Source organism: Alligator mississippiensis, chromosome 13 (genome assembly GCF_030867095.1).
Source record: "Alligator mississippiensis isolate rAllMis1 chromosome 13, rAllMis1, whole genome shotgun sequence".
NCBI classification, from domain to species: Eukaryota; Metazoa; Chordata; order Crocodylia; family Alligatoridae; genus Alligator; species Alligator mississippiensis.
In genome coordinates, this window is record NC_081836.1 from 44735984 (window position 1) to 44762178 (window position 26195).

Here is a 26195-nt window from a genome sequence, read left to right on the forward strand (position 1 = left end):
AATTAACATTTCCATTATTAATTTTAAATGTTATTTGTACCTATTTTTTCTTTGGATCCTCCAGTAAGAAGGTTGATGTTTTCTCCTGGCAGCAATTCTAGCTGTTCTGTACATTCTGTGAGTTCTCCAGATTCAAAGCTGCTTAAAGATCTGCAATTCAATTTTTACATTTTTAATTTTTATAGCACTCCTACTTTATCTTAGCTGGTAAATATCCTACAACTCTACAGCAAGAAAAGCAAAACAGAGCTAGTAAAACAAATCACCCTTTGACACATTTCTTCAAGTAGAAGAAAACTGATATTTTATCCAAGCATTTTAATAAGATAAAATTAAAATCATATTCTGTATCATTATAACTGTATGCAAAGGATTTCCATTTTAAAGTTTTAATTAAAAATTAAAATGTACATTAAAACATGTCATGAAAAACTTGCATCACTTTTTGCCATTCTAGAAAAACTAAAAAAAACCTATTGATCAAAATAAAAACGTGTAAATATAACAAAGCTTTGTTTATAAAAAAATTATCATTAGTCCACATACTTAATGTTCTTCCAATATGAAAAAATACTGGCAAATTACTGTGAAATTCTTTCAGGGGAATCAAGCAGAAAAAGAGCTTTTCTTTATGCATAAGGAGTAAAATCCTCATCAACTGAACTCCATGCAAGTTTCACCATTGGACTGCCATAAGTCTAAGCTTTCACATGAAAATTTCTTGGCCAGTATTAGCTATTTGATTCACATGACAACAAGGAGCTCTAGTAAGTGCTGAAGTCTTGTGCTGGGCCTGCTTTACACAGACATACATCAACAGCAGCCAAAATATGAACTTTCTCCTCCTATCCAGTTGACAAAATCTGCTAAGCATGTGAGATTCTTTCCAGAACCCTACTAATTAGTCATTGAAGAGCAAGAGGCTTGCTGGCCCAAATATAGAGGAATATGATAACTCAAAGAGTTCAAGTACTCTCTTACCATCTCCTGGCAAGAGAAGAATTATACTGGAGTATCTGGACTGACAAAGGGGGGAAAGTACTGGTTATAAAGCATTTATAGCCCTATTGCTGCTTTCAATTTATCCATTTTTTTTTTTTTTTTTTAATGACAGGGTTGTTCCTTTCTACTAGATTTTGTAAAGTCAATCCTATGCAAGGGATGAATATTTTAAAAAGCTGTATGTATTTGGTGCCTAGCAACCAGAAAAAGCTGCGAGTTGGATAGTCCACCTGTAGGACACTGCCTCACATCCTAGTCAAATGATCAAATCTCTGCAAATACACACAAAAAAAATCTGTGGCTACTTCTCTAAAAAGGATAAGAATGAAACATTCGGAACTAAGCCAAGCATGGATTAACATTAGGGACCAACTACATGATAACTATTAACTGTTACTCCAAAGCAAACTATTTGTTATGAGAGTATAGAAGAGAAAAAAATTGCCAACTTTAGTATTAGAAAAAAAAATTCTTATTAACATATTTTACTCTAAAGAATACAAAAAAGATACAAGTGGATTCACCCCTTCTAGTGAAATAACTGACACAAATTTAATATCTTTGCTTCCAAAGCAACAATTTAAAATGTCTTTCCCCCCAAAAATCATGCTTAATAATCAGGAAGCTATAACAATTATTTAGGATCATGTGAATTCTCTGATGTATTTGCTATACATCAAGAACAAGTCTTGCTTCTAAAATCATTACTAGTTTTTGCATCATAAAACACAAAATATCTTAGCAATTGGATGTCACTGACATGACTGTTTAGGGCAAGGGTGGGCAATTATTTCAGCTGGGGTGTTGCGGGGTGTGTGTATATATGGGGGGGGTTGTGGGACCAGGGTGTGGGTGTGTGGGGTGGGAGGGAGGGTGGGGGTGAGTGTCCCCCTGCACACTCTCCCCTATGGCGCATAGCCCCTGCCACTGGCAGCAGCAGCAGGCAGTGGGCCCTTGGGGTGATTATGGCCCACACAAGCACTGCCACTTGGCAGCACGTAGCTCCGGACAGTTCTGGAGGCTGCACATGGTGGCAAGGAGCAGGACCACACAGGCCCACCTCTATCATGTGGACTTCCCCATGGCACATGTGCAGCTCCTGGCACTCATGTGCCACTGGAGGGAAGCCCTGAACAATCGAGCTGGCTGCCTTCCCCGCTCCCTGCCACCACGTGCAGGTCCTAGGACTCCACTGAAAGTGGAGGGAAGCCCTGCCCCTTGCTTCCAGGCACAGTCCCGTGAGCTGTATATGGTGGCAGGGAGTGGGGCCAGGCTGCTGGCTCCATTGTGCGGGGCTTCCCCCTGGTGGTATGCGAGTGCCAGGAGCTGCACATGCGCAACATGGAGCCCCCGCATAACGGGGTTCTGCTCCTTGCCGCCATGTGCATCTCCTAGAACTGGCTGAAGCCATATGCTGCCAGGCAGCAGCACCTGCACAGGCCATAAGCACCCCTAGGGCCTGCCATCTGCTGCTACCACCAGCAGCGGTGGAGTCCCTACAACCCCACCACCCTTCCTTACATGACAGAAACCCCACACCCACACCCTGCCCACCCGAGCTCTGTGCTCTTGGTGCCCCCCAGGTGTGGGCTCTGTGCTGCCACCCAGCAGCACCCACCCTGCCCCCACTGCTTCCTTAACAGCTGCCCACAGCAAGGGCTGCAGCAGGGACAAAAGGAGGAACCACTGAAGCCTGGGGAAGCTGAGCAGGTCCTCCAGCAGCTTCAGCAGTGGCAGCTGCAACCCTGCTTGGAAGAAGTACGTGCTGGCTGGGCCGGGCCTTTCTGTGCCAGAGGGTGGGAGTAAGGTGCATGGCCTGGGTGTGGTACAGTTAATTGGTGGGCACCTGCAGGCCAGATGAAATTGCCCGATGGGCTGAATCTGGCCCACAGGCCATATTTTGCCTGCCCCTAGTTTAGGGGAAGTTTAATTTCAAAGTTCACTAATGTACCATTGAATAAATTAATAAAAATCTTACTTTATGTAGTTAAAGTCTGCTTTTAAATTGACTGAAACATTGCTTGTACTTTTTTTCAAGTCATGGACTGCATTCTGCCATTCTTGTACTGCAGACCAATCAGCAATTGAAATGTAACATTCACATGCTTTGTTACCCAGGTAATTTATAACTTCAGGTGAAGAGTCACTTGGTTTTGTAAGAACAGTTTTTCTAGCTTCACCTGTGAAAAATAAGAAAAGTCAATATTAAAAATCAGTATTACTTAAGGCAAGGGCTGTCAACCAGGGGTACACGTACCCCTGGGGGTATTTTGGAAGACCCCAGTGGGTACATGGCAGCAATGCAGAGAAGCTGCCGGCAATTCCAGTTTCACTCGTGGACCAGCCACCAGGAGACCCACCCTCCCCACTCGATCGGCCACTGGGGGACTCCTTGCTTCTCAACTACCCACCAGGGATACACCAACCAAAACAAGGTTGAAAACTCCTGACTTAAGGCATTTGAAATTACATTTAGGCAAAAAGTTTGTTTTTTTGAGATTAAGCAGTTTTGAATTATGTAAAACTAATGAAGAGATTTAAAGATGTAAAATACTTAGTCAACACACACAAACTGATTTAATACATATAACCAAGTAATGCACTCAAAGGAGCATACAAAAAGCTCACCTTAGTTCTCAGTATTCTATTAAATATTTGTGACAAGGTCTCACATTGGGAGTTCTTTACTATAGTACAAAAATTCATCCATGAAGGATAAAAATAAACAGAACTATTTAGGCCATAATATTCATAATGCAATGTGACCATTTAAAATGCCAAGTACATTTTAGAACATTAGCCTACCTTTTATAAAGTCTACTCACTTAGTCCCCAATCCTGCAAACCCTTATGAACTTGCTTACCTATGCATAAGTGCTATTCATTTCTATAAGATTAAATGTGTGGACAGTTAAAACCTGCACAAATGTTTGCAAGATCCAGGTACCTTATGTGGTAAATTAGCAAGGAATCACTAGTCCTGTTTAAATGTTAATATTATAAGCAATACATTATTTACTTTAAAATTAACATTTATATATAGCTTGTGAAAAATCTGAAAAAGAAATGAATGCTACTCACCATTCAAAGCATGCTTTGGGCTGGCATTATTGCCACTAGTTGAGTTGGCTAACTTCAGAACAGATTTATCAAAGCCTGCTATGCAACAGTCTACTCCTGTCATGGAAAACAAGTGCTCCTGATATTCAACAGTTGCTTTTTCAAACCTTAAAATTAAGACGTAAAGTTTTAGTTACTATTACACAGCAGTGATTTTCTACCTTTTTGTATAGCATATGAACAACATTTCTTCAGTCCAAACTCATCAACTATGCCTTTAGAAAAAAAACCCACATTGTTCAAGATGGAAAATGGCTGATTGCCAGCTGAGACATGATCATGTCACACATGCACAATAGTATCAAGCCTTTTAAAATATCATGTCACCTTCGAATAACCAGGAGCTAAAAAAAAAAAGATATGCAGTATTTTGGATGAGTGGGTTTTTTATTTGATTTTCATTTTCACTCCCTCTTCCACAAGAGACAGGGGAAGGAAAAAGCAGGTTGAGCCCCAATGGAGCCATCCTGTGTCATCATCCCCTGTGCCCATCACCTGTGGTGGGGAATTCTTGGGTGCTGGTGCAATCCTCAGCATGCAGAATCCCTTCAGGTGCAGTTTGCCTCCACTTTGCCTGTGACCAGAAACTATGCAATGGTTGTACCTCTATTTAATTCCTTTTTCAGAAAGCATCAAGTATGTGTAATGCAAAGGCATGTTGCCCTTCAAAAGAAATTACTGGCAGCAGAGAAAAGAGTGGTGAAATGTTAACAGGAAGGGGAGAAAATGCAGGAAACTACTTCCATGAAGACCAAACTAAGAAAAATGTAAAGGTAGTGCCTGTGACAGACAAAGATTTGGTTCTTAATCATTCTTCCCCACCCCTAGTTCATCTTAATGCACCTAAGTGGCACTTAGCCACATATATGCAATTTTTTGGACACTTTTATAAAGGTTAGATTATATTTTCACTCACATACCAACCCTTATTGAGCACTTACCTTCTAAGCAGGATGAGACTATTGCACTAGAGCTCCAGAGCAAAAAAGCACTGCTCAGGTACATACAAAACTGTTCAAGTGTCCACAATCTGAGTTGAACAGGGAGGGAGATGCAGATACAAACTCCCTTTGGGTGAAAGAGTCCAAAACCCAGATCTCCTCCCACTGGGCAAGTGCCCTAACCATTAAGCTACTGGGCCCACAGGTGGGAAGGTCCTCATACACAGTTTTATTTCAAGTAGTTATGTGCATACCCAGATGATCCTATTCCAACACAGGTGAAAATGTAATCTAAAAGCTGTTCAAGTCCCAAAAACTGCACTTGCACAACTACAAAAGTGCAACATAGGCACATATAGCTGAAACTGGATTTGTCCCCAAGAATGGTGTCTCCCCTGTATACCAGAAAAAAAGAACATTCTACAGCGACACTGAATGCATGTGATGTCCTGTAAGTTTTGCCCAATTAGAAGTTTTGTCTTTTTACACTTAAAACTTAGATATGTTTCCCTCGCTTTATGCAGGTTCTGTATGTGCGAATTTGCTCTTATGTGATGACACTTTTTATACCAGAAAATCATTATATGCAAGGCAAATTCACTCTCACGTGATTGGTGTGGTGGAAGGTCGCAGTCAGCTGCCTTGTGCGGTGCATTGTGGGAGTGACACGCACCAAAATACAGCCTCCTGTGTGGATCTGTGCTCCTCACTCATGGTCTGTGACACGTGTTTCTATAGTTGCCTTCCGCATTATGATAGTGCCCTGTGCTTGTGTGTACTGTCTGCTGTTGGTGAGTACCAAAACTCTTACATAAGTGGTAGAAATGGGTTTGGGGGTCAGTACAGTTAAGGATTTGGAACGTATCCATATTTGTTACATTGTAAAGTGGGTTCCCTTTATGCAAATTTGAGTTACGCGCTGTTTTCCACAAATGCATGTACAGCATAAAGCGAGGGAAACCTGTACCATTTCCTTTCTGAGATTCAATGTGTACTTTCCACAACAAAGGGAGGAATGAAACTATACTTCATCTTATTGATCCACCATTTTATATCAACTATCCACTATAATACAAGCCAGTAAGCTGCCAATAGGTAAACAGGCAGACATTTAATTAAAAGCTGGTCTAGGCAGCCTGGGTATGTTGCACACAGCAGACTGGGAACAGACAGCAGACTGGGAAGAGACAGAAAGTAGAGCAACAGATTGGGCATAGGAAGGGAATTGGAGTGGCATTTAAGATAAGCTCTGCATCTTCCTCGTGGCAAGCATGCCAAGAAAGTTGGACGCCACTGCACTTGACATTTTTCAAATGCCACTGATTTCAACATTAAAGGTCCCAGCTCATTTAAGCATGCCTTCTAATTCATGCAGGACAGCCTACTCTCCGTTTTTCACCCATCATTAATGTTCAGGCACTGAACTCAGCTTCCGCTCAGTTGTTTGCACATCAAGGCTCATATTATACTACTCAAAGCATCTTGCTTGGAATTCCAGGACCTCTTCAATTTCAGGGCCCCTAACAGAAAAGTACTGACAGAATCCAAGTTGTACAAGAAAAATTATCATGTTGGACAGCTTTCTGAATATCAAACAAGCAGCTAAGACTTTTTCAGTAATTATCAGTGCTTCCAGGAAGAGTTAAAAGTAAGGTCAGAAACTTTGGCATAGTGTTGCTAGTGACCCTTCAGATTACTAACTTCCTTTTCAGGTTTTCAGAAGTCTAACAGGACTGTTGGGCTAGGGACAGAAGTTACACATAAACCAGTTTAAGTGATCAGGAACTAGTTTAAAACCTGTAACAGAACAGAAGTTCAGTGCACACTTAACCACTTTCCAAATGGCTGAAACTGGTTTAAGATAAATCAGGATGGATGTAGTCTCAGACTTGGGTCAAATTGGTTTATAGAACTTCTGTCCCAGATCCCCTCCCGATTCAAGTTCATTCACAACCCCGCCACCCCAGTGTCCCAGGATGCTGTGCAGCCCTGGGCTGTGCTCTCTGCTCCAGAAGAGTAGGGCGGGCCCCACCCACAGCTGTCGCAGAGGTTTTTCCATCCCCCACAGCACAGAACTTGGGTGGGGGTAGTAAAGTTCCCGCTGTGGGCTTTCCCCACCATCCACACACCCTCCTTGGCTGGCAGGCTGGCTGAAGAGGGAGTGTTGGGGGTGAAATGCCACCCCTGCCTCGCCCTGCTCCAGACCCCCAGCTAGGCTGTGACCAGCACAGATAGGGCCAGGGGGGTGGGGGTTGTGCCCCCCACTCCCTCCTCAGCTTGGCTCCCGGCTTACAGCTCAGGCAGGGGAAAAGCCCACGGTGGGTGCTTTCCTCCCCATCTCAGCTCGGCACAGCCCAGATGGGTTACAGAGCCAGGCTGGGGGGGGGGGGGGGGGCGCGTTTCTCCCTCCCCCCACTCCAGCCAGCCAAGAAGGGGTTGTGGCTAGGAGACTCAGCTGGCTCCTGGCTCCAGGTGCATGGACAGGGGAAGAGGGATGGAGAAATGCCCTACTGGGGCCTTCTCCCCATGCCAGGGAGACCCTGGCTGGTGGTCTGATGCGGGGGGGGGGGGGGGGGGGTGTCCCCCTCCCCCCACTCCTCAGTATGCCCAGGGCTGAGCAGGGAGTGTGGTTAGGAGACTTGCCCAGCTCCACGCTCAGGGGAGAAACACCCCGTTGGGGGCTTCTCCCTTCCCACCATGTTGGGGAAACCCCGGTTGGGGGGGTCCAGTGGAGTGTGGGAGGTGGGACGGGGAATTCTTCCATACCTGTTTCTCAGCTGGCCAAAGGCTGAGAAGAGGGTGTGGTTTTTTTGTTGTTTTTTTTTGGGGGGGGGGGAGGGGGGTTGAAATCGGGGATCGCTAGGTTCTCTGCAGTGGCTGACAGGGTGAGAGGCCTGCTCTAGCATCCCCTGGCTACTGGTATGGGCAACTGGTAGGGTTTGGCTTCCTTTCCAGTTTGCAAAGTGAACATTAGTTCACTTGCTCATTGGTTCAATCTAGACAGTTAGAGAAATCTGCAAAGACTGAATCAATTCACCCTCAGGCTTTCTGAATGTCTGTCTTTAGCCTTGATGCTTAATCTGTGACAACTGAACTACACCCTTGCATATTTGTTTGAAAATTTACACATATAAGAAATTCTAGGACATGCAAGCCAACGCCCAAAAACACATTAAATACAATTCTTCAAACAAAAGAAACAGACCAAGCACCTTGATACACAGAGCAATTTTTTTCATCAAATATAAGAAGGTGAAGCCTCATGTGATTAGGAAATAAGCCCACATTCACACCATCTAGCCCTTGTGCAAACTCACCTTCCTTCTGCTTGCTGGGCTACAGAATTAATCCAAGCAAGACTCTTCCCAAGTACATTGAAACACCAAACAGCTATTCCCTGGATAGCTTCCGGGCAATGAAGCTCACATAGTGCTTCCACCAACATCATAATCGTCACTTCCAATTCATTTCCCTGAAATTAAATTTCAATTGAATGTAACAGCTACTGTTTGCAGTAAAAAGCTATGTACACTGTTCAATGCTTAAAACAAGTAAAACAATGAGAACAATTTGTACACACATCCCACAATGAATGTTCTGAAAAGCCATTTTGTTTCCACACTCCTCCCTTAGGATCTTTCAAAGCCAGGTTCTGTGTATGACATACTCTGGCAAGACTATTAAGCACTGCTCTTTCTTGCTTATTGACTGTACTTGGGTAAAAAATATTTTGCGGGGGTTAATGAAAAGATAAAAAAATCACAAATAGTTAACAGGCACTGATCTAGGAAAAAAAACCACCTCTGCCCATTAAGTAGTTCAAATTGTTACCTTGACAAGTTATCAGTGCGCCCTTCAGCTTTTTACCTATTATATATATTCGTTGTCAACCACTATGAGTACATATAAACATTCAGGGAGGTTAGCGGAGGTTAGATTGAGTTAAAAATGACCACCTGATCCAAAGTAAGTCAGGATGGGAGGGTAAGTGGAGCGGGGGATCCAGGAGGATTGGGTGGGAAGGTTGATGGGGCCTGGGAGGGTTTGGCAGGATCGGTGGGATTGGCAGTTCTATGCCCCCCATCCCCCCGAAGATCAGGGGCTATTTTTAGCTGCCCCCCCCGCCACGCCATCTCCCACCCCCAAATGAACAATGCCCCTCCCCCCTGGTGAACCTACCCCCTCACATCCTGCCTGCCCCCTTCCTCCCCACTCAAACTTACTTTGATTGGCTGCCAGCACTGGCAAGCACCAGTGACACAGGCACCGAGTTTGGCTTGTGGGGTGTGGGGTTTGGCAGGCTTGAGTGGGGGAGGTTGTTGCTTGCCTGTGGGTGGGGTTAAGGGGCCAGGGGTCATAAAAAAAATAGCCCAGTGCCAAGGGAGCAGGTAGGAAAAGTGAAGTCCCGGGGCCGGCGCCGGGGCCAGTAGCTGGGCTTTCCCAGTCACAGGGCTGTGCTGGGAATCGTACAGAAGTTCAGTTAGACTGGTCTCACCTGGACCCAAACTAAATTAGACTACCACCGAAGTCAGGTTAACTAGGATCAGGTCGATTTTCAAACCAAGTTAACTTCCTGAGCTTCTGTACAATTTGCACTTACATCTCTAGTTAAATCAATCTAACTGGAAACTACATTCGTACCTGGGCAAACTAAGTTAAATCAGGTAGCCAAGCATGATCTAACCTCCCTGAACTGCTGTACTTAGCATTTGTAGGAAAGAAACAATCTTTTAGACATCTTTTCCCAGCCCTAGAGGCTGGTAAAGAGACGGAGAGAAAAAAAAAAAAAGCATTTTCACAATTCCAGGAAAAATTCCACCACAGATTGGTCTAATAGAGATATGAAAAACTATACCACAAGTTTTAGACAAGCTCTCATTTAAACAGTTGGAATTACTGGTCAAATATGAACTTAGTGTCCATTTATTTTCCATAATTTTCTGACTAAATGCATAAAAGAAACAAAATTTCCATCTTCTAAAAAGGTTTTTGACTAATCACTTCCCCAAAATAGAAGAGTTCAAAAACAATGCTAGAACACAACAACTCAAGAATTGTGAAAAATTTCTCTCAACAGCTTACAAATGTATGAAAGTTACAGTACCTGAGAGAGACTGTTATTGGTCTTCATTTCTGTGAGTAAATCAAAACCATGTCTAACAGTCACAGCAGGTTGGCCAGCCAATAATCCAACGCGCATAATGGAAAGTCTAATACGAGTTAGCCAGTCTTGGCAGGTCTGGCGGTTAGTATAAAAGAACGTCCTAATAACCTTTAGAATAGGAAGAAAGATCCTGAGTTTTATATTGCAAATACCCTTTTTGTGTAAATTAATGTTAAAATATGTAATGATATCTACAACACAGGAAGAGTTTTCCCCTCTTCGATTCAATTCCCAAATAGTTCAATTCATTTAAATACAGAAAGAAAAGAAACAAAACACCAACACTATTGTATGAAAGTTCTATCAATAATTCCATTATTAAAAAGCTGTACAGTATTAACATTCCCTATTCACAGCAGATCGCTGCCATTTTTGTTCTGTCTAACCCACCCTTCTAACACCTGTTTGGAGGGTTATATTCCCCTAGGTGAGAGAGTCTGGGAGGTAAGGAAGGGGAAGAAGGGACGGAAGGTCCATTTCTTAGACACCACTCACTTGCTGACATGCAGAATATGCTCATTCTGCTTTCAAAAATCTGTTAGTTCTGACACTGGACAATCAGAACATGAATAAAAATGACAAGGATTCAAAAGGACATTAGGTGGTATCTAAATATTATAATCAATCTGGTACATTTGTTCAGAAATTGATGGAAAGCTTTCTAATTGGGGTGCATAAAAATCAACGATTTGAAAAAAACAGATTTTTTTTTATTTCAATCAGAATTTTTTTATTTAATCGTGGTTTTTTTTGTTAAGATGCCTTTAAAAAAATCCTATATAAAGATAGTTTTAAATTTAAGATAAATTAAAGCTCAAAGATATCATCATGGAACAGGGATTATAATGTTTAATAATATACTATTTGAGACAATATATTCATGCAACCTTTTTAGAAAAGTTTTATAAATTGGTCACAACAGGCCACAAACTATATTAGGGGCCCAATCTTATAGGTTCCCAGAGACTTCTCTATAGATTAGTAAAGATTAAAGAAACTCTACCCAACAGGATTCAGTGCTCAATCTAGAACAGGGATAGGCAACATGTTTGGGCAGAGTGCCAAAATCACCTGCAACCTCAACTCATGAGATGTTGGTGTGCCAGGGGCAGATGGGAGCCATGAGGGATCCAAATCCTTGCTGCAGTACTATAGACCTGGCCCCTTCCCTGCCATCTGCCCAGAGGCATGCGTGCCACACTGGTATCCATGCTAGGGGTTGCCTAGCCCTGGTCTAGAAGATCTCATTAAGTATCACCGTGATGCTTAATTTTAGTTCTCAAACCTGTGGACTGGTGTCTCCAGAGATAACATCCTTGTCAACAGCAGTATACGGAGATGAGACATAACAGACCTGAACAGACCATCAGCCCTATTGTCTCTGCAAGTTTGTGTACACAGAGTCAAGCCCTTACCTTTCTCTAAAAGTGCAAAGTTTCAAGAAGTTAAATGAATAGAGGATTGTTGGGGGTGGAGTAAATCTGGACAAGGAGGAGGAGTCTGGAAATAAATGCAAGGAGGGAGGGGCAGTAGAAACAAAAGAGAAACATTTTGAGCAGAATATTCCAGAAGTCTTGAGGGATACGTTTCTGAGTATAGCCTGTTCACTGATTTGAGATCTAGTGAAGGATTAGTATGGTACAAAGGAAAACCTACGATGGCAGCAGGCTTGCCAGGCTGTAAAAGAAAAGAAATCAAAGACGAGAAAAAATCTAGAAGGAAGTGAAGAAAGTCCCAAGCTAACAACGTATGGCTGCAGCGCTCGTTTGATGTCCTTCTAATACAGCGTGGCAAAAATACCCCCCAAATATCCATGATTAATCTAGTGAATGGGAGACAGGTCATCTCCCAAGGACTTCACAAGTATTTGCTTCAATCAGCTTTGGCAAATAAAATAATCAAATCATAATTCAGCTTTCTGATGTAGCTGCAAAATTGATCTGAAATAGTATCAAGATAAATCATCGCGTTATGTATAGTATAGTGCGTACCTTCTAAAAATGAAACCTACATCAAGCTCTGAGTTGTGAATAACATGTATTACGGTTATATCAAACAACAAGAACACACTTTTTGTAGAAAACAATGTCTCGCAGGGTGTTAAAGCAATCCTGCTCCTTTAAGAACAGAAACAGCCTGGCTAGAGAGCCCGCTGCAGGTTGGGAAGCAGGCTAATGAGGGAATTAGCCAGCACCTGCAGGCAGTCAGCTGACCGGAAGGAGGCAGGCCCTGGGCAGGTATAAGCCCCAGGGCTGGGGCTGGCAAGGAGTTAGTTCTCTGGTAGCTGCCAGGGGAAGGAGCCCTTGTAGGAAATAATTATTTAGAGATGTTTGATGGCCTGGGTTGCTGCCTGCAAGATTAACAGAGCTCAGAAGGTACCTGGGGCTAGGAGGAACACAGTAAGGAGAAGTTTCTCTCTTTAAAGGGGCAGAATGTGGCCTCCATTATTATTATGTTGCAGCCCAGGGGCTTATTTTTCTGTTGTCTTTTATAACGGTGGATCAGTAAGAGGCTAATAGGGGAGGAGGTGGCCTCATTGGGGCACACGATTGTGTAGAGCCCAGCAGAGGGGTGCATTCGCAGGGGCCGCAGAGCCCAGCACCAAAGGGGTGCAGTCACAGGGGCCCAGTGATAACAGGAGGCTGAGTCAGGACAAGACCTTATCAGTGAGACAATATTTATATACCACCTTGCAAGGCATAGGGCATGGTAAAGGGGAGGTTTTGGAGTCATGGATTTATCCCATAAGGCTTGGGGTGTTCCGTGAAGCACCAAATTAGAGCAGAACCCAGCAAGGGGTCCAAGAACTTGCAGGGTTTAGCAGGGTCCAACATGACTGTGACTGCAGAAATTCATGGGCAGCCTCCCATGATATATATTTATTTATACCAACAAGACATGGCAGACAAGAAAAGAAGGCACCTGCAGGGCATAACTGACATGGTCACGGAGCCTTAGGGGCATCATGGCCATCCCCAGGGACCCCACACCATGACACAATGATTAAAATCAAGGCTTCCTGACCAGCGATTTAAATTGTGATTTACATCGATTTGATTTACATCTAGTCCATCCTGTTTTAATTATATAATTGAACAGGCAAGGTAGCAAACAAACATATTCCTATAGAAAATTAATTATGATCCCTTAATATTTACAAATGTCAGACAGGTCATTTTTACAATTTAAATACAAGTGGCAAATAGTAAAGTTGTTCCCTCAAGGTTTTTTTGGTTTTTTAAGGTAATTCATTCCCATGGCTAGAAGCTTCACAAATTCAATTGTGAACAGATCTATTTGTTTCAAATGCCTCAGAAATGAGTCTGGAGTCCCTTATACTACATATATTTTACAACAGAAGTTTTGATAACCATTTAATATACAGATGGGCATAGTACCTTTAAATTCACACCAAAGAGTTATTCACTTGTAAATTCTCTGTGCCCTGACTGATACTGTGCTGTGGTGCAAGATATTTTTCTTAAACTATGAACTGTTAAGCAACTATAATGAGTTACATTAAATACAGACAAAACAAGAATGGGTGGGAATAGTTCATGTTCTTTACAAAAAATACTTCAATAAATAAAACTTTATGAAAATAAGAACATGAACCTATATGTTGGAAAACAAGTCTGACCAAAATTGATCTTTTTCAAAAGATCACAACAAGGAGAAGAAGAGATGGGCTACCTCGAGCTTTTTCTTTTCTGGCTTATACCAGAGCAAACTTATCATCTTTAGATTTCTACAGATAGTTAATATTACTGTGAATTATAAATTTTATGCATGTTGAGAATCAACAATTGCATCACCTCATTAAAATATCCCTATATTTGTGGGACACTTGAAGTAACGTTTGCATTGTATAGGACACAAACCTTGGGTGGAGATGTGAGTGCATTAGCACATCCTTCATAAGCATTGTACATCAGTTTCTCCAGGTTCTCCAAGTATTGTAAAAGGAGAACAAGCCTAAGCTGGTTGCTGCTGTGTCCCTCATCATTGTCTGCTGTAGTCCACTGGCTAACATCTTGATCAGGGTTTAATGTGTGGGCTGCAAGACTTCTAATGATACCTATGAACAATTAATCAGAACATACCAGACTCAGGTTATTAGTTACATAACATCCTGAAGTTCTATTCAGAGTCTAAAAATCATTGAGATATACTGCAATTAATACAACTACGTAAAGAGCCTCCTCAAGTATTATTTCATATCAGTCCAATTATTAACATCTGGGACATGCCAAATACATGAAAAACTACTTTAAAATTAAATCATCATATTTTAACATCTTGGACACAAAGTTGTTTAGAAACATTTTGCAAAATTTCTTAGCAAATATCAAATAAAAAAATTACTACATCTTTATATTACCTTCAATTGTCTGAAATGTGTCTTGGGCTCTGCCTAGAGGAGTTCTTAACTTGGAAAGGACAGTAAACTGTGCTGCTTCCCAAACAGCCCACTGCCAAAGAACAGCATCAGTCTTCAACAGATTGCGTGGAATGGTTGATTGATCACGCTTATCTAGTCTCTGGCAGCTGTAGAACAGTCTTTCTAACCAATTGTCTTTCCTGAAACGAAAAGCTGAGACATAAATAGCAGTTCATATCTACATATATCCAGCTGTAAGGTATGTTAGCTAGTATATGATTACTCTTATAATCATAACTCTAATTGAGTATGCCCCCTGTATTTATGCACACATGCATATACGTATACAAATTAGAGGGCTGCAAAACAATAAAGCAGCAAAACAATGTTAATATTAGCAACTCCCTTTGATCTAGGTTTGCTGATGAGCTGTACTACCTATTGAAGGATTCTAGGTAACTGACATGAACCAAATACATGGACCTGTTCAATACATATATAGGGTCTACATTTAGTAATGAATTGCATGTATTTTTCATACTTTTATCAACTTTAAAAACAGTTCTTACCCAGTTCTGTGAGAGCTTCCATACAAAATAAAACTGATGACATCAGAAAAATCCTGTGGGTGGAATGTGTTACTTGGAGCTTTGCTCATGTGACTTCTTATAGCCAAAGAAATTTCTTGTATTTCTGTGTGGCTGTGGTTACTGCTGACAGAAGAAAGTGTATAAATAAAATATCATATATATTTGATTATTCTTAAATCAAATCTACTTTTTAAGCTTCAGTAACATGTGGTGGAAGACTATTACCAAGAATTATTGAAATTATTTATGAAAGGGACTTTTGTAGATGGTATCTTTTGTTGGACCAACTGCAGGGTTGGGACAGACCTAGACAATTATTTACGTTTTCTCATTCTTAAAGTATAATTAATTATAAATTAACTCTTAAATTATAACTTATACTTTTTCAATTATTTGTATTGCGGATATAATCACGCCAATTACTTCAAAATATGTTAAACTAATGAACACAAAAGTTGAGACTTCCTGAGATACAAAAACTAATTTAACATCTGAAACATGATAGTCTCTGATGAACAGGTTCTCAACATTTAGGTGATTTTTTAAGGACATGTATTAGTCTCCAAGAAAACAGATGACAAATACAACTTAATGTAGACTCAGGCTCAAGACTGGTGGGCTGGATGATTTACCAGATACTAGAAGCAGTTCCTCATTTAATTTTTTTGCCTATGTAAACTGAACTATTCTACTGAACTAGAGTGTAATCAAAATATTAAGGAGAGGTATTAACTGTTGTCAAACATTACTAATCGCTTTGATCCCTAAGAAACTTCAGCAACTCAACAACTGTTAAGCCAGGAGCACATAAATTTGTCATCTTAAGGAAGCTATCTGACAAATTAAATTCTGATTTCATTATATGTACACTGAAGCAGCAATATTCATTCATGTTAAGATGCAATAGTTAGAAATAAGCATGCTTTCTGACAATGAGTATATAAAATGCATTTTTTTTTAAAGCCAGGTTTCAGTGTCCCAAAGACCAAGCAATACTGTGATGCTGAGATTAGTAAGCTTCTTATTAATTTTAAATTTTGCTCTAGTTTGTCATAAATTGTCATTGCACACTAATTTCTTCCTGTAACTCCATGACCCAGTAGAAAGGGTTATGACTTTTTAAAGAATAATCAACTGAGAAGTTAAGCCCTTTGAATGTATTTGAAATAGTGTATTTTCTTGAATTTAAAATCTAAATTAATTTTTAAACATTTTTAGACATAATTTTATTTAAAGAACTTACCTCAACACCACAGCCAAAGGAACTGACTTCAATAGCCTTCCAAAAGCTTGTCTTACACGGGCACCACTATGAACTAGTTGAACTCGGCACACATCAACACACCTGTATCAAAAAGATTAAAAAAAAACAAATAATAACAATTGTAAAGCAAAAACATATTAGAAAATATACAGCCCCTTTGGAAAAGTAAATACCTTTGTAAAAGATCATCTGGCAGGGAAGCTGACAGGGCATGAAGGCTGCTACATGCTTGAAGACAAATATTCACATCCTCAAGAAGGGCTGCATTATGGGTAAAAATTAACAATGTTATATTATCAATAATTAAATAATCCATTCATTACTACAGCAAGTTATCTGAAATTTTAGGGACTATTATATACTTGTGTGTGTATATATATATTTTAAAAAGGCACAGAACATTAAGTATTATATTTTATTCTGATTTAGCTCCCTGTGTTTCATTAACACTAACGGATGCTCAAGATTATGAAAGAGGAAGCTATATCCTAGTCATGCAGATTCAACAAAATTTGTACATTTTTAAAAATATAATAGATACCTTGATACTATGTAGTCCTTAACGACTTTCAAAATAGCACCAAGAAGCCGATCCTCGTATGCCCTCTATGCAATAAACAAATGCGTTATCCCCGTCTTACCAAGCTAAATGCCCAAGGTCAGGAGTTAAGACCTAGGCTAGGATTAGACTAGGGGATATGCGTGTTCCCACATCTCGATCTGCACTTAATTTTGCAATCCAGCAGGTCAAATTATGGAAACATTTGGCAAATGGTTTCTAAATCCCCTGCACTGCCAAAAATCAGGTGTAGCACTGAGAATATCAATAAACCTATTCTGGGACCTCAATTACTTCACGCAAGAATAGTTTTCCTCTCTGAACACCAGACAACATTATGGGGTAGGGGGAAGAGGCAAGGAAATGGTTACACAGCTGCTATTAGAACCATCAAAAATGCAAGTCAGGAGGTGGCCCTAGTTATATCTACCAGTTGTGCTTACAAAGGACATAACTAAATGGCAAATAGCAGCTTATAAAAAGGTAAGTAATAAGAAGAAACAATTTTGTGAAATCTTACTGTTAGCTAGGAGTCCTTTACAAAACTTATGGAAAGATGGAAGAGAGAATAATGGTGCGTATGTTTCCGATTTTTTCATCAGAACAGCCACTTCCAAAGCCCAAGTCATCAGCAGTTTCCTAAAAAGACGTTAAAAGAACAGTCAATTCTATATACTCATCTCATGATGTATATTATATCCTAAATTGTTATTTCAAGTTGCCCATTGGCACCTTAGGCTAAATTCTGAAACAAGGTTACTCATAGCTAGGGACCTAGTTTAATTGCTGTTTCACACTTCTTGCAGAAACCACAAAAAAAAACTGATCTCTACAAAAAATGGCATTGGCCATGATCTCCCAGGAAACCAACCAAAAAAAAAAAATCCTTGAAAAAATTAAAATGCTGGCTCCCCAGTGGGAACCAGTGGTCCTCACTGCTGCTGATGCCCACCTTCACAGCCCACCTGAGAGCAAAGGCACTGGTTGGCAGGGCAGCACAAAGGACAGCAGCCAAGAAAAAAAAGCTAAAAGCTAAAGAGGCGGTAGTCATGGGGGACCTAAACTACCCAGACATCTGCTGGGAGACGCAGACAGCAAGGTCCCATCGCTCACGCAGGTTTCTAACCTGTGTACAGGACCTCCACCTGACACAGGAGGTGCATGGTCCCACTAGGGGGAATGCCATACTGGATCTGGTATTGGCAACGGGAGATGACATGATAGGGGACCTCCAGATCGGTAGCCATTTGGGAGACAGTGATCACCTTATAATAGAATTCAACATAAGACGGCGAGTGGGTAAGGTAGGGTAAAAGTGCTAGACTTTAGGAAAGCTGATCTCATTGCACTCAGGCGATTAGTCAAGGAAGCACTGCAGAGTAGGAGTTTTGATGGGATGGGTGCACAAGAAGGGTGGCTGTGCCTAAAGGAAACGATCCTTTGGGCACAAAGCAAGACGATCCCCGAGCGAGGCAAAAGAGGGAAAGGGGCCAGGAGGCTTCCATGGCTGACCAGAGAAATCCAGGGCAGCCTAAGGGCCAAAAGGGGAGCACATAAAAAGTGGAAACAGGGTGAGATCGCTAAAGATGAATATACCTCCTCTGCTCGTGCTTGTAGGGAGGCAGTTAGGCGGGCCAAAGCTACCGTGGAGCTGAGGATGGCAACCCAAGTAAAGGACAACAAGAAATTGTTTTTTAGATATATTGGGAGTAAAAGGAAGGCCCAGGGAGGAATAGGACCCCTGCTAAATGGGCAGAAGCAATTGGTGACAGATAGAGGGGACAAGGCTGAACTCCTCAACGAGTTCTTTGCCTCAGTGTTCCTAAGCAAGGGGCACGACAAGTCTCTCACTGGGGTTGTAGAGAGGCAGCAGCAAGGCGCCAGACTTCCATGCGTAGATCCTGAGGTGGTGCAGAGTCACTTGGAAGAACTGGATGCCTTTAAGTCGGCAGGCCCGGATGGGCTCCATCCGAGGGTGCTGAAGGCACTGGCCGACGTCATTGCAGAGCCACTGGCGGGAATATTCGAATGCTCGTGGCGCACAGGCCAAGTCCCGGAGGACTGGAAAAGGGCTAACGTGGTCCCCATTTTCAAAAAGGGGAGGAAGGAGGACCCAGGCAACTATAGGCCGGTCAGTCTCACCTCCATCCTTGGTAAAGTATTTGAAAAAATTATCAAGGCTCACATTTGTGAGAGCCCGGCAGGACAAATTATGCTGAGGGGAAACCAGCACGGGTTTGTGGCGGGCAGATCGTGCCTGACCAACCTAGTCTCTTTCTATGACCAGATTACGAAACGCCTGGACACAGGAGGAGGGGTGGATGTCGTATACTTGGACTTCAGGAAGGCCTTCGATACGGTATCCCACCCCATACTGGTGAACAAGTTAAGAGGCTGTGATGTGGATGACTGCACAGTCCGGTGGGTGGCGAATTGGCTAGAGGGTCGCACCCAAAGAGTCGTGGTAGATGGGTCGGTCTCGACCTGGAAGGGTGTGGGCAGTGGGGTCCCGCAGGGTTCGGTCCTTGGACCGATACTCTTTAATGTCTTCATCAGCGACTTGGACGTGGGAGTGAAATGTACTCTGTCCAAGTTTGCAGATGACACAAAGCTATGGGGAGAAGTGGACACGCCGGAGGGCAGGGAACAGCTGCAGGCAGACCTGGATAGGCTGGACAAGTGGGCAGAAAACAACAGGATGCAGTTCAACAAGGAGAAATGCAAAGTGCTGCACCTAGGGAGGAAAAATGTCCAGCACACCTACAGCCTAGGGAATGACCTGCTGGGTGGCACAGAGGTGGAAAGGGATCTTGGAGTCCTAGTGGACTCCAAGATGAACATGAGCCGGCAGTGTGACGAAGCCATCAGAAAAGCCAATGGCACTTTATCGTGCATCAGCAGATGCGTGACAAATAGGTCCAGGGAGGTGATACTTCCCCTCTATAGGGCGTTGGTCAGACCGCAGTTGGAGTACTGCGTGCAATTCTGGGCGCCACACTTCAAGAAGGATGCGGATAACCTGGAGAGGGTACAGCGAAGGGCAACTCGTATGGTCAAGGGCCTGCAGACCAAGCCCTACAAGGAGAGACTAGAGAAACTGGACCTTTTCAGCCTCCACAAGAGAAGGTTGAGAGGCGACCTTGTGGCTGCCTATAAGTTCATCACGGGGGCACAGAAGGGAATTGGTGAGGATTTATTCACCAAGGCGCCCCCGGGGGTTACAAGAAACAATGGCCACAAGCTAGCAGAGAGCAGATTTAGACTGGACATTAGGAAGAACTTCTTCACAGTTCGAGTGGCCAAGGTCTGGAACGGGCTCCCAAGGGAGGTGGTGCTCTCCCCTACCCTGGGGGTCTTCAAGAGGAGGTTAGACGAGTATCTAGCTGGGGTCATCTAGACCCAGCACTCTTTCCTGCTTATGCAGGGGGTCGGACTTGATGATCTATTGAGGTCCCTTCCGACCCTAACATCTATGAATCTATAAGATGGCGGTTGCCCCCTCACATCTCTCCGCCAATCAGTGCCAAGGAGCTGGGCCTCAGAAGGGCAGCCAGCAGTCAAGATGGCAGCTGCCCCCTCGTCCCTCCTCTCCCTGGGGCGCCTCTGCTAATCAGCGCCAAGGGATCGGGCCTCTTTGCCAATCAGCACCAAGGGATGGGCTGCTGTGAAATGACCACAAAACTGGGCCATGACCAAGACACGACAATTGCTTTCTCTCACCACGAATCTACCCACGGCTGTAGACATTTTCTTGCTTCTAAAATTCAAGCCAGTAATGCTAGTGGAAAGAGAAATCCTGTGAAGTCAATAATCAGAAATAACTAGTAGTTACCTGGTATCTTGAGTGAGATTATCTTTCTTAAGCAATAATCCTAGAAGGTTTAGTATGATAGAGAAATGTTTTTTTGTAGCTGTTGTCACAGTACTAATTACCGCTCCATCAAACAAAGAGGGTGAAGAGGAACTGAGGCTACTAGATATGAAGTGATCATGCCTGAAGGAAAACATCAAAAGATTCCTTTTAATACATCTCAAAACTAGAAAAAAAAAAAGTGTGCATCACATCCAGACATATTCAGAAATTAGTTTAAATATAACAATCACACGACTTTCTAACAGTAAAACTTCATCAAGTATTTTCTATGCTGGCAAACATCCTCTCCACAGATAAATTTCGATGTGGCATTAATAACTGAATAAACAGGCAGGGGTTAAATATAATTATGCTGTAATTTGTTTCATGTTGCGACTCCAAGTCTTGTTGAAGCACTGAAAATACAATTACTAAATTAAATAGAGAGATATGAAAAAAACCAACAACATATATTTGCAACACTGACTGGGGAGTCTAGCACCAGCCTTACGTGCATTTTATCCAGCTTAAAAGTGCTGTTGTTCTTCCTTGCCACCAAGAACACTGGATTCAACCACAATACATGCAAAATATCTTAAAAATGAGTGATTATTCATATAGTCACTCTTGTGCCATTTTAGAATTAAGCTGCATATCAGCAATCTGTTCCTCCCTAAATTTATTTCAAGCTAGAGTTTTTATATCACACCTTAGAGTCTTACGGTGCAAATCTAAAAGTTTATTATTTCTGGATACTTTACCCAATACAACAAAATTTACTTTAACTTCTGCAGTTGCATTTAAGGATACAATGTTGTGCCAGATTTACAAGAAAGATGTACAGAACGAAGTGCTCTACAATGTGGAACTAAAAGAATAAACTAGATATGAGTTTAAAAAGAAAATACCAGTTTCTTTTTTTCCTAATTTTTTTTGGTCCACATCATTTATAGAATACTTGAACTAGAAGTTATAGAGAAAAATTGAGAGTATTTTTTTCATAGCTGATTACTAGCTCAACCAAGAAATCTAGGTTTAGTTAGCAAATGGGCATTCATTTGTTTCAGAAGAATACTGTGCAGGAAATAATACTGTATATTTCAATTTCAAATATAAACAATGACTGAAAATAAGGATTAAATAGTATAAGAAACCTCACCAAAAAATCATATTAGCATTTTTAAATTCTCACTTAATCATTCATGATTAAATAACTGTCATACCTGGAACAATGTGAATATAAAGTATAAAGAACTGCATACTGAACAGCAGGGAAATGCACCGCTATGTCATCATGTACGATCATCAGATTTTTACTGAGTAATGCAAATACAGTTGGAGAAAGGGCCCACATCTGTAAAACAATTGTCAAGCAAGTGTAGAAGTTTACAGAAAGGAAACAGCTATTAGCCACGTTTACATGTATCTGAATTATGAAGGAAAAAAGTCATGAGTTCTGTTTAAACAAAAAAATACAATACTAAGAACTTGGAGTCAGTACTTTTTTACTGGGACTCAACCTTTTTTCTACATATACATTTTCAAATGTAAATGAATACACATTCCTGCCCTTAGCTAAGGAAGCCCACCTGGGTCTTTTCAGGCTTAAAAGGGATGCAAGAGTAGATTGGGTAAATAATGTGGAAACTGACACTGCAGGTTTGCACATTTTGCTTTCCTGCAGGGGAATTTCCCAAACCCTTTGTTCAATGCATTGTTCTGCAGTACTTTTTATGTGAATTTATTTAATATGATCTTTCTTGTAATTATTCTGCCCCCAACACCACTTTTTAGAACAGCATATGGTATCGTGCTTTAAAGAACTTGTATTCACTTGGAAAAAAAATAGAGACTATAACATCAAAATGTGCAGCCTACTGTCAATGTATACTACTACTATGACTGGCTAAAACTGCTCTGTATTTTTACATAAAAAAGAATTCCCTGACAGCATCAGAAGCAATGCGTTATTACCCCAATAAAGGAACTACGACCTGGGAATTATATTTCGGAATTCACTGAACATTTTTAAACAAGAACTACAATAATCTTGGTGAATTATGGAGCACTGAAATTACTAAAACTGCTTTCCCCATGAAAGTTTTATGTAGGAGACAAAGAAAAACAGAGTCACCTCACGTACAAATGCATACTATGTTGAAATGAAGTTTTATAATATTAAAGTGAGGCCACAGAAAATTGTGCTTACTCTGTCAATAAAAGCCAAAAATACCGATTCTCAAGAAAAATCAAAAGCCTTTTTTATTTTTATAACCAAATTCAATACTCACCCCAATCAATGAGTTTTTAGCATTTCCAATGGTACTTAGGGCACTGAGGTCAAATATAACTACAAACTTTGCATTAGCCACACTGAATACGTGGTTCTTGAAGGCATCGTGCTGGATTTCAGAACAGGCCTCAGGAAGTTGCAGGCTACAGAGGAGACTGTTCAGAGCACAGGTCATTTCTCCCAAAATCAACCTGTAAGCCGTCTCCAAAACCGGAATGTTCTTCAGGCTCAATACTGCTTGATATACAGAATGGGCTGCTGCAACAACCTTGAGAATTGAAAGATTAAAAATATAATTAAGAGACATCATTTTGGACGGTTTCTTGCTGGCCAATTAATGACACAAGAATAAGTCCAGTATAATACGGTGCTTATTTAAGCTTTCAGTCTTCGATAGTTAACTCTTTCAGTTCACCTACCCAAAGTAGATTTTAGGATATCATTCAAAATGACTATGTAAGAATTACATTTTAGACAATTGAACTTCTATTAAAGGTGTTCAAGTGACAGAACAAAGAGCAATGGTCTCAAATTGCAGTAAGGGAAGTTTAGGTTAGATATTAGGGGGGAAAAACTCTTGAGGAAGATCATAAAGCACTAGAACAGGTTACCCAGAGAGGTTGTGGATGCTTCATCCTTGGAGGTCTTTAAGACACGGCTAGACAAAACCCTGGCTGGGATGATCTAGTTGGGGCTGGTCCTGCTTTGAGCAGGGGGTTGGACTAGATGACCTCCTGAGGTCTGTTCTAACCCTAATTTTGTATGAATTCTATGATAAACAAAAATATCAACTGAAAAAAACTCTAAAAATTACATGGAAATACAGTTAAAAACAACTAAATTCATTTGGGACAAGGGCATACTTAGCACACAAAAATACCATGTACAAAAAAAAGCCTCCCACAACCCTGGATTTTTAGACTTTTTGCCCAACTTTAATTGTTATGTTTATAGTATGTCACAGTTCAGCTTTCTATAATGCAACATTGTTTCTTATGGAGCAGAATGCTGTAACCTAAGAAGTCAATACTCTAAAAAGGCAAACAAAACTCTTAGTGAAGAAGTGGAATCCTTTATTAGACCAACTAAATAGTAGCAAAAAATTCTCTCTCTTTGCAAGCTTTTGGGCCCAAACACCCTTCATCAAGCAGAGGAGAATTCAAAGATTGTAAAAGTTCTCCCAGGCAGAAAAGAAACTTCATCTTGTACAGAGGAGGTAAAGAATGGTAGGGTTCCCTTGGGTTTCAAAGTCCCTTTGTGAAAAAGTTACTCTGTGACTGAAAATTAGGCAGAGACAAGGCTCCATCAGGCTTCTTCCCTGAAGGTGTCAGATGTCAGGCAGGGAGTTGAATTTTGCTTCTTTCCTGTTTAGCAATGAAGATTACATTTCCAAATGGGTAATGAAGATATCTTCCATGTTTCAGGGATATAGGTTGTAGCCAAGTTGGGTGATATCGCTTCTACACCAAGAGTTTTGTCTACCTCTGCTTTTTAGACTAACAACAGCTAAAAACTCTATCCCCGGAATACTCTAAAAATGCATAAAACTACAATACAGTATATTTGTTAAACAGGTATCAGCTGCTTACCTCTTTCTCTTTATGGTAACGAAGTACAAGTAGCTTAGATTCTGGTATAAACAATTTCTCTACAAATGAAGATGGCAGTTTTGTATTTATTTGTTCAACAATCTGGGACAAGAAAGAAAAAAAAATGAAGCATGGATAATAAACATTTTCAATGGCCTGAATTTGTGTCTTTTTATGTAAAAATTATTTTCTTCAAATATTCAGTACTCCATTAAAGATACATGTGGTTGTTTGCTTATATCAAAGTCTGGAAATCAGTCTCAGAAACAATTTCACAACGTGCATGGGTTTTGGGTTTTTTTGATAACTTAAATTCACTTTCCCTAGATTCACTATTCAGAGGACATGCTGTTTTAATACTTCCTTTTCAACCCAATTGTACTCAAGCACACAGATGATATAGGTTGCTGGACATAATTTCCATGGTAGCAGGCTAAAATGGTTACCCTCCTACCCCAACCCAAGACTGAAGAGTAATTTAGCCAATGGTCTTGTTGTTGGATCAGGCAGAAGGTAGTGCAGGGTGGCACATTATAGAGACTAGCTGTTTCAGAGAGGCATGAGCTTTCATAGGCAGATACTCTTCATACACTGATGTTTCAGCACTAGTTAACCACAACAGATGTGGCTGCATAAACTTACTACATTCCTGGCCCTCTGGCAATCCAAATGTTTTTATCAATTTCAGAGAAGAAGTTAAGTTAACCTAAAGAAATGGCTCTGGTTAAATAGGTTAAATGAAAGAGCAGTTACCTTGGCTAAATTAAAAACTACTCAACATATAATTCAGGTTCTACAGAGACAAATTCAAATATCTGTATTTGAAAAGGGAAGGAGGGAGATGAAGCAGTGATTACACAACCTAAATGGACTAAAATGGAACAACGGTCTCAATTTACCGTTAAATCAGTTTGAAATTCAGATACCTTAATAAAAGTCTGATATATAACATTTTCTAATTAGAAAAACCCCACAAAAATGAGAATTTGTATGTACCAGTGTCAACAGATTCAAGACTGAGATGATATAATCAGTACCACAAGTCTGGCAATTCTCCAGTTGATCTAATCCATATGTGATGACCATGTCACAATGTATAGTCATACTGGGGTCCAAGCTACCAAGTAAAACACCAACACACTCATTGGCAGCCGTCAGCACAGCTTCAGAAAAGAACACCTGGTTTGCTGCAGTCACACATCTCATTACTCGATACAGAACCTGGAAGAGAGAGAAAGTAAATTCATTTCCATCTAAACAAACCAAGCATTGCATGTCATTTAAACAGAGCCAAAAATCTGCATCCATTTGAAACTACATCTACCACACTAACCGACAGTGGAATGAGTATTTAGTTACTATAAATTGACAATGCACATACAAACATTTATATTTTAATTAAATGAACAAACAACAGTCAAATCTAAAAGCTGGAAACC

The 26195-nt window shown here is 41.1% G+C and overlaps 1 protein-coding gene across 2 annotated transcripts in view; it reads right to left on the bottom strand.

Moving 5' to 3' along the window:
• The window catches only part of SMG1 (SMG1 nonsense mediated mRNA decay associated PI3K related kinase), a 101000-nt gene that overhangs the window by 35595 nt on the left and 39210 nt on the right, over positions 1-26195 (bottom strand). The window contains exons 11-26 of one of the 2 annotated variants that reach the window (XM_014610734.3): positions 25753-25977; positions 24757-24858; positions 23166-23435; positions 22098-22228; positions 20854-21015; positions 17542-17660; positions 16636-16723; positions 16442-16543; positions 15178-15318; positions 14609-14808; positions 14109-14305; positions 10168-10335; positions 8381-8535; positions 4084-4229; positions 2981-3182; positions 41-150 (exon numbers count right to left, since the gene is read on the bottom strand). In XM_014610734.3, the coding sequence (XP_014466220.1) occupies positions 41-150; positions 2981-3182; positions 4084-4229; positions 8381-8535; positions 10168-10335; positions 14109-14305; positions 14609-14808; positions 15178-15318; positions 16442-16543; positions 16636-16723; positions 17542-17660; positions 20854-21015; positions 22098-22228; positions 23166-23435; positions 24757-24858; positions 25753-25977 (2518 nt within the window). Of the gene's footprint in view, positions 1-40; positions 151-2980; positions 3183-4083; positions 4230-8380; positions 8536-10167; positions 10336-14108; positions 14306-14608; positions 14809-15177; positions 15322-16441; positions 16544-16635; positions 16724-17541; positions 17661-20853; positions 21016-22097; positions 22229-23165; positions 23436-24756; positions 24859-25752; positions 25978-26195 lie in introns of both variants that reach the window. The other variant, XM_014610733.3, reaches the window with a different exon arrangement.